Below are 19,255 nucleotides of genomic sequence, written 5' to 3' on the forward strand. Positions count from 1 at the left end.
TTTAATTTTTTTATATTATAAGTATTTATTTAAGATAAATTATAGGTATTTATTTAAGATAAATAACTAATAAGTGTATGAAGTTTGAGCCTCGTAGTAGGGAAATTTGATTTTCTATACTTACATATACTTAATATTTTTTTTTTAAACACATAACATTTAATATTTGTGGGATATGACACATTTTAGAATATCCCTAAAATACCCCCATTTACATTACCGCCTCCCTACTCTCTTCTTCTCTCTTTGTTATTAAAAAAAAAAAAAGAAATTAAGTGGGCACGGGCCCTACATCGGCCCATCGGGCCGATCATTCGACCATCGGCCCATCGGCCGATCTATAAAATGAAAAAAAATTAAAAAAAATAAAGTGGGCATCTGACCATCGGGCCGACCATCGGGCCCTACATCGGGCCCATCGGACCAGTCCTATAAATAGAAAAAAAATTTAAAAAATCCAAAATGGGCATCTGACCATCGGGCCCTACATCGGGCCCATCGGGCCAGTCCTATAAATAGAAAAAAAAATTAAAAAATCCAAAATGGCATCAGACCATCGGGCCCTACATCGGGCCATGCATCAGACCATCGGGCCATGCATCGGGCCTTCATCTTCAAGCTCATATGAAACTAGAAAATCGGATTTTCTTGCCCAGAAAGATCACAGACCCTAGATCTACTCCATCTAACCCTAGATCTAATCAAGAATGCACATATCCAACCTAATTCTATCAACTAACAACATTTTCACCATAATCAATAAGAAAAAAAAATTAAAAAACCGAAAGGGGAAAGGCTCGTCGCGTGCTCAGTGGATGGGTTCCCTCCGTGGGGTGGTGGGTTCGGTGGGTTCTTCGTTCGAGTGGGGAATCGTGGTGGTACAATTTCAAACGCTAGAGAGAGAGAGAGAGAGAGAGAGAGAGAGAGAGAGAGAGAGAGAGAGAGAGAGAGAGAGAGAGAGAGAGAGAGAGAGAGAGAGAGAGAGAGAGAGAGAGAGAGAGAGAGTTTAGAAATGAGGGGGGTAAAATTGGGTTTAAGTAAAAGTTATCCCATTTTACAAATTATGTATAGTTTTAGATTAGGATACCAATTTTAATCCCTAATATGCATATAATTTCAAATTTCCCTCGTAGTAGTGAGAACTAGAGAGATATACTACAGAAAAAGGCATATAATTAAAGGTAAAGAGAATACTTTTCATCTTTTTGCCTTCTTACAATCAAAGTAATTATATGTTTAGGATTCCTATTTCCTACTAAAAATTTAAGCCATATCATTAGTATGTTTCTCAAGTTGCTACTAATCATAGGTATTTTTCTTCATAAGTATAAAGCACATAAGCATTTTTCATAAAAGTACACTACTAATTTGGTCATACACCATTAATGTACTAACTTTTCTTCAATTGGGCCAAAGGAAAAAGTTGGTGATGGTTTTATCTTGTATATGCCGTGTTTTTCAGGGTTTTTTTTTTTTTTTTTTTTTTTTTATGGTAGAGGTGTCCAATATTTTTGGGATCTTTTTATAATTTGCCAAACATACAAACAATTGATTTTTTATGATGTTTCCTTTTGCAATAAAAATAATTAATGTTTTTAATTTGTTGTATGAGGTCAAAATGGGTGTTCATTTCATTAATTCGCACTAATTTTGCTCATAATGCATTGAATGAGCACTAAATACAGATTTTATATTATGAATCCAATTTTATACAGTTCAAATTCAATCTAATTCACAATAGTACAGATTGAATCAGATATTTTAGATTTATTATTATACTATGTCTCCAATAACAAATTAAAACAAATAAACAAAAAACAACTAATTCTAAAAAAGAAAAAAATAATTGTATGTATGAGAGAAAGTTTAGTTTAATTTTAAATTATATTTTCCATACATATATAAATATATATATTTAATATTGAATTTTGAAATATATATGTAAAATATGTATTAATTTTTTAAATTATTTTTTTCTATAAAATATTAATTATATTTTAATTTTTTGAATATATATATAAATAAGTGCGGATTAAATTGAATCGACTACTTTTATATTTGAATGAGCATCATCCGTACAAGTGTAAATTTTAAATTTCTCAATCTAATTTAATTAATCTACACAAGTATAGATATTTGCACTTTGCGATTTAGATATTTTATGAACATCCTAAATCAAATATAAACAAATATTGTATACAATATAATTTTCATTTTCATAAATATACAATTGTTTATATTATGTATTGTCGTTTTTCAATAGAAAAACAAATAAATATTATAACCCCCACTAGTGTTCTTTTTGACATGTCACAAAATTAGTACAAATTTGGGAGGCACAAGTACGATGTGACACAAAAAAATATAAGTTTGGACACAACATGATACGATGCTTCAAATTGACACGGCACGATACAAGAAAAAAATAAGTTTAAGCACAACACAACACGACAAATAAAAATGCACGATACGTAAGCACAAAAAAACTAACTCAAAAATACAATAGGTTAAAAAATCCTATAAAATAATAATAATAATAATAATAATACATATATATTTATTAATATGAATTTAAATTATAATTAATTTTTATATAATTATACGTAAAATATTATTGAAAAAATATAAAAAAAAAATACAAAAAAATAATGATGAACTCATTAATTGTAAAAAAAAAATATAGTGGAAAAGTGAAGTCTAAATTCAAGCCCATATAAAAAAAAAGCTGACTTATTTATGAAAAAACGAGCCCGCTTGAGTAAAACACGACATGAATCTAAGCATGACATGAAAATATAAGCTTACTAGTCATGCTGAATACCCTTTAAAATATAGATACAATATGACATGACTTATATTTTTTTATCGGTTAACACGACACAATTCATATTATTGCATACACGTATATGTGACCCCAACTAATAATAAGAAAGGACAACAATCCAAATATTTTTTAAAAAATAAAATAAAATTGGAAAGAAATAAAAAGAAAATGGTTGACCACACACACACAAAAAAAAAATCATTGTTATTAGGTATTAGTGGTGCCTAACACAATCTAGAGGTGTCATCTTACGATTGGTTAGTGATACTCCATAAAATTTATTACATTAAATTATATGAGACTCGATACTTAAGTGCATCAATAGTGATAGCAATATTACACTTTAGAGGATGCTAGACACCACTGGTGCTTTTAGTATTCTAAAAAAAGGTAAATACTTTTTTGAGACTTGTATTTTGTAAAAATTACCGATTGGATCATTTGTTTTATTAAATGACAAATTTGATCTTGTATTTTTCAAAATAGTATTAAAATAGTACACTAAATTGATTTTTTGTCAAAATAAAACTTAATAATAACTCGATCTAAAGGTGTTATGACAAAACTGCTTGTACTTTTTGCATCTGTTCGTACTAAGAATTATCTTCAAGTTAGTTATATTAAAACAAAATTATCGAAAGTTGAGCTCGTAGTTCTATTTGTACTATACTGAAAAATATATCGTCTATTTTGTTATTTAACAAAATAAAAAATCTAATCAATACAAAATGCATATGGCTGAATGCAGTGGCTTCTGTCCAAGCTCATACATTGATTAACACAATCAATTATAAATTAATAATTAGCTAACTCATTTAAGTACGCCAATTAAAATTAATGGACTTGATAGGTGACTTGACTCGTATTCATTCAATGTATGATACAAATTCATCTACCAAATAACAAAACTTAAAATCATTTAAAAACTAAAAAGTTTGGATTTTTGATTTGTTTTCTTTCTTATGAAAAAATTTCTACTTTTGCAAATGTATAAATAATGTTTAGTTTTTACCATCCATTTTGGGTGTTTTTTTTTTCTGGTGCTCTGCCCATATGCTTTTCGCATCTTTAGACTTAAGACTTAAGAGGTCCACTCCACATTTGATTAATTAATATTAATAATGAGGGTAATCTTTCAATTTAAGTAATAAAATTTTCGTTTGCAGAGTATTAATTTTTCTAATCAAACCCGTCCATTCACTGGGTTTCAAGTTATTGCAGCTCAATTGTTTGGACATATGATAGTGTAGATGTGGCATAAGCCTAAGAGGCTTTTGAGCTAATCATAAATTGTATTTCTGTGTTTTACACAATCAATTTACAATGTTATATTGGTACAATAATTATGAATGTGTCATTTCTCAAGTTGTTTGTCTTTTTTGTTTCTTACTGTGCTATCAGTATAGTGATATATATGCTTTATTTTATCATCCTTGACATACAATAGTACCATTATGAGTTCTTCTCCTTCTACATTCTCTACTTATATAAACGTAATCATATCAGCTGCTTAATTATCATGCCTGATTGCTGCTACCTAGTCTTAATTTAAACTATTATTAAAATAACCTAATATTATTTTTTAAAAAAATTAGAAACAAATGAATTAAGCCTTTGTTTAAATACTACATGGAGACAAACTATACGTACGCATTAAGAAATTTATTACTATGATTTAAATAAAAACTGTAATATTTTTATTCAAAATATATAACAAACAGACACGCAATTGAAGTTTATATTAATCTACATGATAACCATATATAGAAGCAAACAAGTATGGTATAAAAGCCTATATGCAGCACCTTTGAGTCATTGACTGGGTTAAGAGAAAGTTGAGCTAAGATGAGCTGAGTGTCAACAGATTGGGTTTTGTAATTGTAGGCCAATATCATTATTATTCCTCCCTCCTCTTTTTTTTTTTTTTTTTATCTCAGTTGGTTTATTTATATTTGTATTTTATTTGGCTGATTTCTCTCTCTCTTTCTTACTTTGGAGACGACAACAGCAGAGCTTGTAAGTAAGGTTATTATGAAAACAGAGCATATTTAAATATGATTAAAAAGATACGGTCGTGGGTTGAAAGCGAGGCCTGAGGCGGTCAATGCGGAGGACAGTGAGCCGAGGATTTAGATGGATGCTCTGCTCTGCCCTTCCCTGCCTTACACATACACATTTTTTTAAAACATATTCACTTATTCACTTACACGCACGCACCATCTTCTATATATCTCTCTCCTCACGTGGCTTCACCTTAACTATCCCTCCTCCATCCCTTCTTTCTACTTTCATTAAAATATTATATTTTAAATTTTCAAAAGAAAAAACAACAAATTAACCAGAGTCTACTCTATCCCGGCTTTAAATTAAGTTATTCTTACATGAATTGTGTGAGGGAATTGTTCGTTTCCTTTGATGATTATTCAATAAAAAAAACAAGAAATTTTTTTATAACCTTGTAAAAATCGAAGATACTGTTTGTACCATTTTGTATTACTATAATTTGATGAATAATTTTAAAAAATAATTTAATTTATACTAAATTTGAATTCTACTTCAACCACAAATTTGAATCCAGTTAGAGCCAAAATTAGAGTTGAAACCAGCATATGTGATTGATTAGAAGTAGGACAAATATGGATGGATCCAAGGGCGAGCAAAGTCAAGATTAATGTCAAAGTCAGATTACGTCGAGGAAAAAGAATTATTGGTATAAAATCTGGTGATGGAGAAGTAATTAGAGAAAAAGTGATGGGCACCAAATATTATTAACATAATCAATTATTTTTCCATTTCTTCCACTCTTGATTAATACATTTTTTTGTTCTTTTAAATTATCTTCTCATTCAATGTTTGCATAAAAAATGGAATTTGAACTACCTACTTTCTTTTAGCTAGTTACAATTGAGGTAATAGTGGTTGCTCATTCTCTGTATATATATTTATATTCTATTAGGAAAGATCCAAATAGTTTATACTTATATTATCTTTTACTGTTCTTAGCAATAACTAGTCAATGGTACTTTTTTTATCCATAGTTTTACTCTATAGATAAATTGGAACTAATTAATTCCTTAGTTGGAAAATAGCTAGGTAGGTTAACCAAAATAACAAAAAAAAGAAAAGTTGAAGTGACCTCAATGTTAGAAATAAATTATACTTTCACCAGTACAAACTTTAATTATAATTTTTCCATAAGTTAAACCTTTTTATAATAAAGGAGAGAACTGACAACATAATAATATCATATAAATAGGATTTAAAAATACAATTCAGATCTAATGTTGAGTCTACTCTTATCACTTTTGACTGGTAAAGATTCTGTTCCTTCCCAATTGTTTGATTTAAAAAAAAAAAAACACTTATATTGCTGTGGTGCCTGTGATGTTATGAGATGAACCAGCTTTGTTCATTGTTTCTTTAAATCTAATCAAACTTTTTGGTACTTAGTTCAAGTTTAAACCTTGCAGTGTTTCTGGGATAAGAAAAGAAAGTAAAGAGTGTAGATTACTAGATTAGATAATAGAAGGTTGAAAAAAGTATAAGGAGTCTTAATTCTGCCAAGTGATAGAGAGAAAAAAGAAGAGACAGAAGGAGAGATGGTGGGCTCAGGAGCATCAGATAGGAGCAAAGAAGCTGTTGGGATGATGGCCCTTCATGAGGCCCTAAGAAGCGTTTGTCTCAGCACAGAGTGGACTTATTCTGTCTTCTGGACCATTCGTCCTCGCCCGTATGTCTCTAATCTTTACCTCTTTATCTCCCTCTCTCTCTCTCTACCTTTCACAAGCTTAATTAGAGCTGTTTCCTTAAATGGGTTTCTTTTTCTTCCTTTTTGATTTTCAGGAGAGTCAGAGGTGGCAATGGGTGCAAGGTTGGAGACGACAACGGCAGCTTGTAAGTATAGTTAATGTTACGTAATATAGATTAGTAGTAATTATAGTTATTAGTTTCCTTAATCGAAGTTTGTTATTGGCTTCTATATTCTTTCATTGTCTCTGTTACAAAAGAAATAATAATAATAATAAATATAAAAAAATCACAAACCCAGCCTAAACAATATTTCCTCAACCGAAGCTGCCTTGCAAAATCTTCTTATGCTATTCTCTCTTGCTATCCCATAATCTATCACAACAATAATTATAAAAAACACATATGACTCTGCTCATGGTAAAATACCTCTCACTCTCTCGGTATCATCTTATCTTTCTTCTTTATTATCCATTTCCATTGCTTCTGCACTGCCCATTCTCTTTCTTCACCTCAATCACCCCCACAAAAATCCTGAAATCAATAGGGTATTCCCAAAAACTAAAAATATGACACAACAAATCAACTTCCTCCTCTGCCTCCTTTATATGCGTCCAAAAAATAAAAGAAAAGAAAAACACTCCACCACTCTATATCTTTCTTCTTTGCAACTTTGATTCTCCGAGTCATTTCAGAATCTACTGGCCTTGACCAACATTTCTTGTGTCTTTTACGATCTCTCCCCTTTACATATATTGTTTATCTTTTCTTTTTCTTAGTTGAATGTGTAATTCCTTAGGGAAAAGCTTATCTGTCTTCTATTCTCAGTTGCACTCCAGCGGTTATGAGGCTTCATCTTCTCCTGTCATTTTACTAAAAAGATAAATGAAAATACAGAGAGTACTCTTCTGTGTTTCCACAGCGGCTACCTACTCCATGTTTAAATTTTTTAGGGTTTGCATTTTGCTGGGAAAACTCTATTTACACCACTATATTTACACTATTTTGTGTCAATTTCAATATTTACTTAAATTTTATTTTCATATATTTCTTTTATTTTTGTAATAAAATTTCACATATTTTTTTATTTTAATTTAATAAATATATTATGAATATGAATTAGTAGATTTTTTTTTTTTAAAAAAAAGAATTAATATAATTAAAAATATATATTTTATATAAAATAAAATTTATTAAAATAAAGTATATTTATAAATTTTTAGGTACAAATAAAACTTATCATTTCCTTAACATTATTTAACCAAAATAACGAGTGTAATCTTGAGATTCATATAAAAAGGAAAACAAAATACATAGAACAATAAGATTTAATAAAATGATTTAAAAAAAATATAAAAAATAAAATCTTAATATTGTTTTTCACAATTAATAAACAAAATTAGCGCTTGAAGATATAATATCCCCTCAAAGCTCAAATGAGAATGTTTAGGTGGCGTTTAATAACACTTTTTTAAGCAGTTTTTTGTTTTTAAAATTAGATTAGTGAAAACATTTTTTAAAAACATGTTCTATAAAACTGTTTTTGTTTTTTAATTTTTTAATTGAAAATCAAAATTTTAAAAACAAAAAAAATTCACTTTCAATATTTTTTTAAACAGTTTTTTTTAATCAATATTTTGGACTCCGATAAGACCCGGACCCAAATCCTCTCTCACGGCTCTTGTGGTGAACCCGACCTCTGACCCGTATCCGAATTCGACCCCGGACCTAGATCCGACATAAATAAAATAAAAAAAATGAAAATAAAAATGAACTTTACAGAACACACTTTTGTTTTCTGTTTTTAAAATTGAAAAACAAAAGTGGTTACAGAACGCATTTTTATTTTTCAAAAACAAAATTTTAAAAAACAAAAATTTTACTTTCATTTTGTGATTAAAAAATTAGAAAATAAAAGTGTTAACAAACGGCACCTTATTACAATGCTATTGTTATTTTTATTCAATCACATTACCATTCCTATTATAAAAAAGTAAACATCACCTAAAATAGTATTTGATTGAATTGATGGCATGTTTACTAATAAGTAATGGGAATCAATAGTAAGGTAATCACTCCCTTATATTTGTTTACTTGCATTATAAAAATTAGGAAAGAGAGAAGTTGATTAAATAAGGGAGAAAAGAAAGGGAGAACTTCTCCCACCAATTTTGTAAGGAATGCCATTAAGGGTAATGGATTTTTATTATTTTTATTTTATTTTTTAATATTAAATATATAATGACAATTTTGTCCTTTAAAATATGTCTTGCAAAATAACTACCATATAATATAGTTTAACTCAAAAGGGCAATTTAGTCAATTTAAGCATTCCGATTACGTTTCCTAATAAAGTAAACAAGATAAATCACAACTATTCCATTTCTAAAAAAATTTAGTAAACAACATATTACAAATATTGATTCCGATTATTTTTCATTTATTCCGTTATATTTCTCCATTAATTTATTCCGATTCTGATTACTGTATAGTAAACGTGCCATGAAGGTAATAAAATAAAATAAAATAGAGAAGAAACAATTTTTATTCTATTCTTTTAGTGGTTGTATTTCAAAGTGTGAATGTCATTTCAATAGAATAATTTTTTCATCATTTAGTAAAATAATAATTGATTATGCCATTTTGAAATAGAAGAAAAGATCATTCTTCAAATTTTTTAAAAAATATACGGTCCAATTTATCATTTTATAAAGCAAAAGATCCCATCAGTAATTTTGTAAAATATAATCCAAAATAATATTAATTTTATTTTTATTTGTATTTTAAATTTGATTCCATTTCTATTGTTACTCTCATTTTCATTCATATTTTCATACCAAGTTTATTTAACGTTGTATCATATTGAAAGCAGAGTATGTCTTTTCACACAAATCTCTATTCTGAACTCTCTTCAGTTCCGTAATATTATTATTTTTGTTAAAATAGAGTATTTTAAAGGGTTGGAAAAATATTTAATCATATATAGTATTACGTATATCAGCTTAATTACTACAAAATATGAAAATAGGTCCATTTTATATTTTCTCAGGTAGCCACCTAAGTTATTTCACCATTCTCAAATACTATTTGAATGTATTTTTTCACCTTGGTAAATGATTATGACTAAAGGATGTGGAATAATATCCAGTATAAGTGTATAACTGAGTACTGTGTAAAATTCTTAGTTTTGGATGATTAATATGTATGGTTTTAATGAAGGATGTTGATGTGGGAAGATGGATTCTGCCGAGGAAGTTTGGAAGAGATTGAAGGAGAGGATCTGGTGAGGAAAGCCTTCAGCAAGATGTCCATACAATTGTATAATTATGGAGAAGGGTGGGTACTGGGTAGGTGTTTTTGTGGTTGTTTCAATTTAATAATCTCTCTGCCTCTCACAATCTAAAATCCAATTGCTCCTACCAAAATATGTCTGAACATAAACATAAATACATTTTTGGTGAAATTTTTCTACTGTTTTTTTCTTTACTTTTGATGAGTTTCATTTCATCATGACCAGGCTGATGGGCAAAGTTGCATCTGATAAGTGTCACAAATGGGTCTTCAAAGAACCAACTGAATGTGAACCTAATATCTCCAACTACTGGCAAAGCTCTTTTGATGCTGTATGTTCTTATAGTATTTTCTGCTTCAATTTTATTTTACCGGCAAAGTTCTTTTGATGCTGTATGTCATAATTACATCAACTTAGTTAATAAATGCAAATCATTTAATTCTGTTTCTGGTTTCTGCATTTGGTTAGATGCTATTTTAGCAATATTCGTTGTGACTTTCTTTTATGCCATTAATTACAGCTCCCCCCTGAATGGACTGATCAGTTTGAGTCAGGGATTCAGGTTAGAACAGAAATAATTTCTTTGAATTTCATCATCAGATTATACAGTTACATTTTTCCTAATTATTCTTTTTTCATCAGACAATAGCTGTGATTCAGGCTGGTCATGGTCTTCTGCAGTTGGGTTCCTGCAAGATTGTGAGTTTTCTTTTTCAAACTTTGTTCTCTATCCCCCTTTGGATTTGAATATGTCATTTGTGTAGCAATTAGTACTAACGATGAACATGTATACATATATACGTATCTACAGATACCTGAAGACCTTCATTTTGTGCTAAGAATGAGGCATACCTTTGAGTCTCTTGGCTACCAATCCGGTTTCTACCTCTCCCAATTATTTTCTTCAACCAGAAACTCATCATCTTCCACTTCAATTCCTTCAAAACAATCTACCATACCAATCCGACCACCTCCTCCACTCTTCAATTGGGCACAAAGGCCTATCCCAACTCCCAATTCTCTGCTTCCTTCTCCTAATTACCAGAACTCTGCAGCAAGACTAGGCTTTCCCCAGCCCAAAGACGAGACACACATGTTCCTCCTTCCTCATTCATCGTCCGAAACTCGAATGGAAGACATGTTGGGAGGAGGAGGCAGTGGTGGTGGCGGGGGAGATCATCATGAAAATGAAATCAAATGGCCCAACGGTCTGTCCTTCTTCAACGCGCTCACTGGAAGAAGCGACGATGCAAAGCTTCTCTTCAACACCGACAGCTTGGGAAACAAACAGGAGAACCAAAACCATCACTCCAATTCAGATAATGCTTGTCATGGAAATTCAAACGAGTTATTGAGTTTAGACAGCCACACAGCTGAGGGTGGTAGGAAGAATAATAGCATGGAAAACAAGTTCAAGAGGAGCTTTACTTTGCCTGCAAGAATGGCTGCATCGTCTTCATCCACTTCGGTCGATCATCATCATCATCATCTTAATCACCACCAACAAGGGGACTATAGGAATTCTGAGCAAGGGGGTATGTACGCTGATGTCATGGATACCTTCTTGGATTGATTTGTAATGGTGTGCAAGGGTTGGAAAGATGTTGTATCTAGGCAAAGATTTTTGGTTCCTTTGCTTGTTTTCATGCTCCTAATATTTTGTGTTTTAATCGTCTAATTTCCAAGACTGAATGTTTAATTCATAGTTTTACACTTGTAGAAGTTCTTTCAAGATAAGCAATAGCTTTTTTTTCTTTGCCACTGAAGTCTGAATGTGAACATAACAAAATTAATAATGGTGGTGGTGAAAGAAGATGAGTTGATTGAATTGGCCATAACCATGCATATATGAACTTACTCATTCTATAAATTCTGGTCAATTGTATTTAAAAGTTTAGATTGAACTTATCAACTACCCGTTTAACGAGTTGACGCCATTCAATTTAATTATCTTTCTTAAATGTACAAAAAATGTATATGCTGTTCCTTTTTTATTGCATAGGGCCGTAGCCATGTCTACTAAACTAATTAGGCTTTAAATGTAAGCTTAAAGAATTGGGATTTGTTACGTATAACTAAAATATTAAAACTCAATGATTTCAGTGTTACCCTTGATTTTAATTCTTTCTTTGTGCTTGATTAAATTTAGATTATTTATCATCTGTTATTGGCGTGTTATTAGCCTTTTAAGTGAGACTTAATTAGGGTTGTTCTCGATTTAAAGATTAATTTTGTTTGTGTTTTTGAACTTAAACAATAACTTAGTTCATCGTGATGAAATTAATTTTTTCTTTAATTATAAATTAATTAAACATGTGCTTAAATTATACAATAAATTATATTAAAAAAATATAAAAATTGAATAATGACATATGAATAAAGAGAAATGCTAAAAGGCATGCATCAGTACTGCCAAGCATCCTCCTACGTGTCAATATCGCTATTGGTCTAATTTAGTATCGAGTCCCATATAGTTTAATATAATAGCTTTTAAGGAGTATCGCTAGCCAATCATAAGGCGACACGTCTTAAGGGTACTAGGTTACATCTAATACAGGTGTTTATAAAGAGCTAAAATATTAATTATTCTGAAAAAATAATGAGTATAAAATAAATTATACAGATAAAATTATGTTATTTGGTAATTATAAAATTTGATTCTAATTTCAATTTTTGTAAAAATATTCCTATTTTTGATCTTCTCGATTGTTCAAAATTTTAAATCTTTATGATTACGTGAACTAGAATTAGAAAAGAGATTTACTTTGATTTTTAGATTTGACTCTTAATCTTAATAAAACATTTTTGTTTTTGTTTTGAAATTTTTATATTGAACAAAAAGGAGATGTAAAGTGCTAGTAATAATATTGTTTTAATGCAAATTTAAGTGGGCGTTTGGTTGAAGGTAATGAAATAGAATAATTTTCATTTAATTTTTTTGTTTGGTTGAATTTAAAAGTATTAGAATGTCACTACAATAGAATGTCCTTTCTATTATTTTGGTAGAATGATTATTCCATTTTAAAAATGAAAAGAAACACCATTCGTAACATGAGAAAACTTTAATAATTTTTTTATTAAATTTTTTTTTTATGAAATTTAAATTTGATTCCACTCCTATTTTTATTGTCATTCTAATCATATTCTTATATTTTATTCATTCCAACTAAACGATATTTTAATTTTCAAATTTAAATTAAGATTAATTCATTGAATTGTTTTAGAAAAAACCTTGTATTCGACGTTTTATTTTCGGTTCTTTTGGTCGAGATACATTTGGAAAGTAAGTATATCCGTTTTCTCGTTGAAATTGTGAAAAATCTATAACATACTAAAAAATTAAATAAAAATTGTGAACAATTCACGTGGGATTACTTGACCATAATTAAAGTCCGTATCTATGTGAACTATATATAGTTGTAAGAGGAGTCTCATGCATTGGTACATGTGATTTGTGATTTGATTTCTTAGATAGTAGACTCAACACATCTTCTACTAATAGCCCAGACTTTTAGAGTTAATTGTCAGCTCGTAAATTTCCCTAGTTCTCCTTTGTTATTCCTATTAATCCTCCCAGTTCTTTAAATACACATTTTTAGGCGCAATATCAGTGGATATATATATATATTTTTTTTTGAAAAAACAGTGAATATATATTAACTATAATAAGGTATTAAGAAGAGAATTCTGAATTTGGTTTATGTTCCAATAATAACCCATCAAGTGCATGCATGATTCATTTTTCATGAAATTCAATATAATGAGCATACGTATAGAAAGCTATATATTTGGGTTGGAATTTTTGGCATAACACAACATCAGCATAAGTATGACATGACATAATAAAAATATATAAACTTAAGTTTGATACGATAAGAAAAATATGAATTTGGGCACAATTAGGTAAAAATGTAAGCTTTAGCATAAACAAACGTACATGAAAGCATTGGAACTACAAAGAGAGAGAAGCCATTGTAGTGGCAGCTTGGGCCCTGTTACAAAACCGATAAATGATGTGATGTGGGCAAAGATAACCTCTTTTTGTATTGTCGGAAGCAAAGGCCATACAATACATACTACTGGGGGACTACCAAATATGACCGAAGTAAATATACACAAAATTTTATTAAATATTTTGTTCTTTCCCCAACATAAAGACAAATAAGCTCGTACAAAATTTCCTAGTCTATCTCACGACTTTCTGTGCGGGGCCCATTTGGCCAGTTCAGCTCAGCATGAGCATGCCATAAGGCCATTGGGCCAGTTCAGCTCAGCATACCATTGGGTCGCTCACCTTCACTTTCTCTTTTCTCTGTTTTACCATTTGTTAATCTTTCTTGGTTTGTACCCAAATTATGCTGGGGTAGGTCCGTCACCTAAGACTTATGACCAATTGCAGATTTGGATGGCTTCTTCCATTTGGAAAAGCAGGGCCGTCAAGCAGTTTGGTTTGGAGTCTTGGCCAAAAAATTAATATAGTTTTTTATTTTTTAAAAAATTAATCAATATTTCACAAATTTAATTTTTTAAAAATAAAAAAATACTTTATTAATTTTAAAATATATAAGAATTTTAGAATGGGATTATTTCACAAATACACAAAAATAACAAAAAAATTACAAAAATACAGGTTTATAGAATTTCAAATATTTTTACAATTTTTTTATTTTTATTTACAGAAAATACGGTTTTTTTATGTTGTACTCGTGTTATTTTGTTATATCTATGTTATTTTTTGTTGTTGTTTTGATGTTATTTTCATGTTACGTTTATGTAATTTTTTTTTTTGTGTTATTTTTATAGAAAACCATAAAAATGTAAAAAAAACAATCTTAAAAATATAATTTTTTTTTTATAAAAAATAGTAACTTATGTAATTATCTCTTTTAAAATTATGTATATTGTGATCACAAAATTTTATGAAGTTATTTTATTTTTGTTGTAAATGCATATTTGTTGTTATGAACTATATTATGTATACTAAATATTATAAAAATAATATTTATTATAATATATATAAATAATAAAAAATATCTTCTAATATAAGGGCCATGAGTAATGACTTAAATTGGATTGACCCTCAAGTTTATCTCACATTTTTTTTTATTATTTTCTCACATTATTTTTACTCCCTTCATTTTCTCACATTATTTTCTCTCTCCTTATTTTTTCTCTCCTCATTTTCTCTATCATCATTTTTCACATTATTTTCTCTTTCAACACCCCTCTCATTATTTTCTCTCTCATCACTTTCTCTTTCATCAAGGTTGGGATCCGACATTTGGGGTCTGGGGTCGAGGCTGGGTTACGGGTCCGAGGCTAGGGCTGGTTTACGGGTCCGGGTTCGAGGTCAAGGCCAGGGTCTATGTATAGGTTCAAGGTGAGGCTCGAATTCGGGGCGGGTTCGGGTCTGGGGTGCAAGTACGGGTCCAGGTCCGGGTACGGGGTTTGGGTCTTGGGTCTAGGGTTGGGATCAGGGTTTGGGTCAAGGGTCGTGGTTTAGGTCTAGGGCCAGGGCCAGGTTCGGAGTCCGTGTCCGTATTCGGGTCGAGATCCTGATCAAGTCTTGTTCATATCTAGGTCTTAAAGTAATGAGCATTTTTTTAAATAAAATAAAATGAAATGAAAAATATTTTTAGTTGTTGACCTCACTTTTAGCCAACGATAGTGAGTCAATTAATAAGCGATTAAGAATATAATTAAAAGAGAGTACAAATAATAAAGTAATAAAAAACATCATATTTTAAAGAGGTTCAGCCCCGTGAGTGTGGTAATAACCTACTCCGCTTGAGAACTTGAGAGAAAAAATAAAGTGTTTTCCTCTCTAAAAGCTCTTACAATAGATCTCTAAGTAATTCTCTTTGAAGCAATTCTCTTGATCCCTTTTAAAGTGAGGCTAAGTCATTATTTATAGGATCTTAATGCATGAGGGAAAGTTTTCCTTTTGCTTACCATGAATAAAATAGGAAATTACCTTTATTACATATGTAACGCCCTAAGATTTAGGCACGCTACCCAATATGATTAAGAAACCCTAATCCCCTAAACGGAATTGGTTTTAAAATAAGCGCGGAAATTAAACTTTAAACGAAAACGGAATGAAAATAAACATGTAATAATTTTAACCTTACAAACAAAAGTTACATATTTCGGGATCCCGAAAATCATTTTAAAAAATATTACAAGTCTTTTCTCCTTAACCGACCTAAGCGGCAAAATAGAGTTACAAAAGTTTCAACACTGGTAGACCCCAACCCGCTTGGTCTAGTGTGACACGAACATGTACATACATCACCCAACTCCCATACTCATGGTTGATCAGAGATAGATTTACCCTTTCCTGCACAGTAGAGCACCCGTGAGCCAAGCCCAGCAAGACAGTAAAATATATCGTTAATCATATATAACTCATCACATAAATAATAATGTCATTTCATATTTGTCTGTATGACACAGACCTGCGTGTCACACTCACACGCCTATTTATGTCTATGTGGCATAGACCTACGTGTTACGCTCACACGTCTAATTACAATAAGGCCTTAGAACGGTTCATCTCGGTTCTAGTTGCCGAGTCCAACCTGATTATGCCTTGAACACATAACCATTTACTTCAATATACATCTATATACATCATGGCATAACAATTACATATTAATAATTCACTTGGGTAATAACCCTAAGCCAATAAACCGCTCCCTTTAGAGTAATAACTCTAATCCCGGTTTTTAGTTTCTCATATAAATCACATTCCATATAAGCGCCACTGCGCATATCTCTACGTGCTAACTACTGTCTTACCTGATGTCCCGCAAATATGGAGATTCCAAATCCCCGGGTGCTCTTGACCAAGTGCCGGTAATCCTAGTCATAATTCTCGGATACACAAAATCCATTTCCATAAATTAAAAACTGGGCATTTAAATTCCAGATATTCCGAGAGAGCTCGGAACGAGCTTTCCAACGATATAAAGAACGTCCCAAACGGAGTCACGAGTCAAAAGTTATGACCAAAACAAAAACCCGAAAAAAATACAATAAGCTGCCAAAAATGGCCGCGGCTACTGGGTTTAAAAACCCAGGAAACCCTGTTTCCAGCCACGAAAAATGCATCCAAAAATACCAATTTTCATGCTATAGCAACCCACAATCATACCAAACTTTCACCTAGCATAAACCAAGTAATTAGGGAGGAATTACACCTAATTCACTTCCAACAACACCAAAAACCAGCAACTAAAAATCATCAATTTCAGAAAGCTTTAACTAGAGCAAAAATCCCAAATCAAGAGCTTGCATAACCATAAAAAAAATATCAGCATCTTTACACAAATTTATTCTCAATATAACCCAAGCAAATGCCTTAAATCCTCATCCATGCATAAAAATTCAGATTATAACAACAATCACATAAACACAATTATCAACAATTCATCATGAACTAATCAACATCAAGAGTTTAGAGCTTAAATCTAACAAAATTACTTACAATATTCAGCAAGAAAATGTCGACATAGATTTCAAATTCTCACATTCAAATCTCCATCTAAGCTTCCAAACATTCAAAGCTTAGCTACTAACAAAATATTCAAACTAGAATTTCACCAACTCATATCAATTCATACCCATGCATTTCAAGAACACCTACTCATAAAAACATGCTTCTTTTTCTTTTTCTTTTTTTATTTTTTTTTTATTTTTAAATTCTCATTTCAGCAACAACTCAGAAATTATAAATGGTAGGAGAACTACCTCAAATCCAAGCAAGAGCAAATCTTTAAATCTCCAAAACTAAGCTTTCTTCCACAAGCAATTCACCACAAAATCAAAGCTAAAAAAATGAGTTTTTGAGAGAGGGAGAGGCTGGCTGCTAGGGTTGGAGTAAAATGCAGAAATAAAATCTCATTTTGCTTAATATTTCCCTTTTAATGAATCATAACCCAAAATACACAATTACCACATTGCCCTTAGGGCCAAATTCCCATTTTCAAGCATATAAGGGTAAAAAAAAAATATAATTATCACATTTCACACACTCAAATAATAAATTTCAGATTTCTTGTATAAAAATAAAATGCCAATTAAACATCCCAAAATTGTATTTCAGCCCGAAACCCGGTTCGGCCCGAAATACCCGGTTGTGACTATACCGCGCCAACTTGTCAGAACACACCTGAAAAAGGACACACCAGATATACTATATAATAATATAGTTCATAAGCACATAAATAAATTAAATTCACAGTTTTACCCTTCTCGGGTCAAAATTACTAAAATGCCCCTGGCTCACCAACGGGGTCTTAACATGTCATTTCTCAAATTAATTCGCATATAATAAATTATATAATAATATAATTCTACAATAATACTAAATTAACTAGTTAGGGCTTTGCTAATCTATTTCCTTAATTCCAGGGTATTACAACATAACTATGATATAGAAACTAGGAAACTAGAACGAGTTGCCATATTTCTCTGATTTAATCCCATGATTATAGGGATTACCTTCGTGTCTTGGCATCACAAGATTACTCTGAAGTAATTAACCTTATGCGAGCCGGACTTCCACCTGGTCGGATGCTCTATCTTTACTTTGGTCGAGTAATCAATTAAAGATGCTGATGAATTATATGGAGGCTGTTCGAGATATTTACCTCTGCCCAGACACCAAAAATGTAGGACACGTGTCGCTTGATTCTTTTACCATGTCAATGTGCAAAAAATTGGATAACATTAGTAAACATTAACCATACGTGATTGGTGTTTTGAAAACTTCAAAAATTAGTTTTTGTTCTTATTTTTTAAAACACAATTTTAAAACAAAAAGTAAAAAACAATGTCAAACATGTTTATAGTTGCCTTCATATTAATTTTTTAAATAACAATTATACTCCTTGAAATATTACTAAAAATAATTGCAAAGATAAACATATAATTTCATAAGTATTATGGATCGGATGTTTTATGAATTTTTTAATATGTTATTATACATGTTAGTTGGTGATCCTATAATTGTATTCTTTAAATTTATTGGAATACGTTTGTCAAACAATCAGTTAGGAACTTCCTTGATTTGGCTAAACATATTCTTTCATAGATAATAAGTCATCTTGTCAAAGTACCATAATGGTTGTCTAGGTATATTACCAATCACAATTTCAGATTGTATTTTAGACAACACAATTTGTGTACATAATTATAATCATTTTTTTTTATATATAAACTTATCATTTAATTTATTACTACCAATTATTTATAATTATGTGAAAAATGATATAGTAAATTAATATACAAGTACTGTTTAAAAAAAAAAATTAATATACAATTATTTTTCCTTTCAATTTTTTCTTCCAAGAGGATATATAAGTAACTTTCAAGTATTTAAACATACA

The 19,255-nt window shown here is 30.4% G+C and overlaps 1 protein-coding gene and 1 long non-coding RNA gene across 3 annotated transcripts; one reads left to right on the top strand and one right to left on the bottom strand.

Moving 5' to 3' along the window:
• Window positions 1-5,857: 5,857 nt before the first annotated feature.
• On the top strand, window positions 5,858-11,624 carry LOC115705916 (protein RICE SALT SENSITIVE 3). 2 transcript variants are annotated; one of them, XM_030633392.2, is made up of 8 exons: window positions 5,858-6,136; window positions 6,295-6,554; window positions 6,668-6,718; window positions 9,791-9,907; window positions 10,089-10,194; window positions 10,384-10,425; window positions 10,506-10,562; window positions 10,675-11,624. In XM_030633392.2, exons 2-8 carry the CDS (start codon window positions 6,424-6,426, stop codon window positions 11,434-11,436), a joined length of 1,266 nt encoding a protein of 421 aa, XP_030489252.2. In that variant the 5' UTR covers window positions 5,858-6,136; window positions 6,295-6,423; the 3' UTR covers window positions 11,437-11,624. The 2 variants fall into 2 exon arrangements, with proteins under 2 accessions (XP_030489252.2, XP_030489251.2); XM_030633391.2 differs by having other exon boundaries at window positions 5,858-6,554.
• A 4,335-nt stretch (window positions 11,625-15,959) lies between these two features.
• LOC133033501 (uncharacterized) lies at window positions 15,960-18,162 on the bottom strand. Its single transcript, XR_009685627.1, has 3 exons — window positions 17,616-18,162; window positions 16,665-16,819; window positions 15,960-16,203 (listed from the first exon to the last, which is right to left on the bottom strand). It is a non-coding gene; the product is annotated as an uncharacterized LOC133033501 (long non-coding RNA).
• Window positions 18,163-19,255: the final 1,093 nt, after the last annotated feature.

This window comes from Cannabis sativa, chromosome 1, assembly GCF_029168945.1.
Source record: "Cannabis sativa cultivar Pink pepper isolate KNU-18-1 chromosome 1, ASM2916894v1, whole genome shotgun sequence".
Lineage (NCBI taxonomy): Eukaryota > Viridiplantae > Streptophyta > Magnoliopsida > Rosales > Cannabaceae > Cannabis > Cannabis sativa.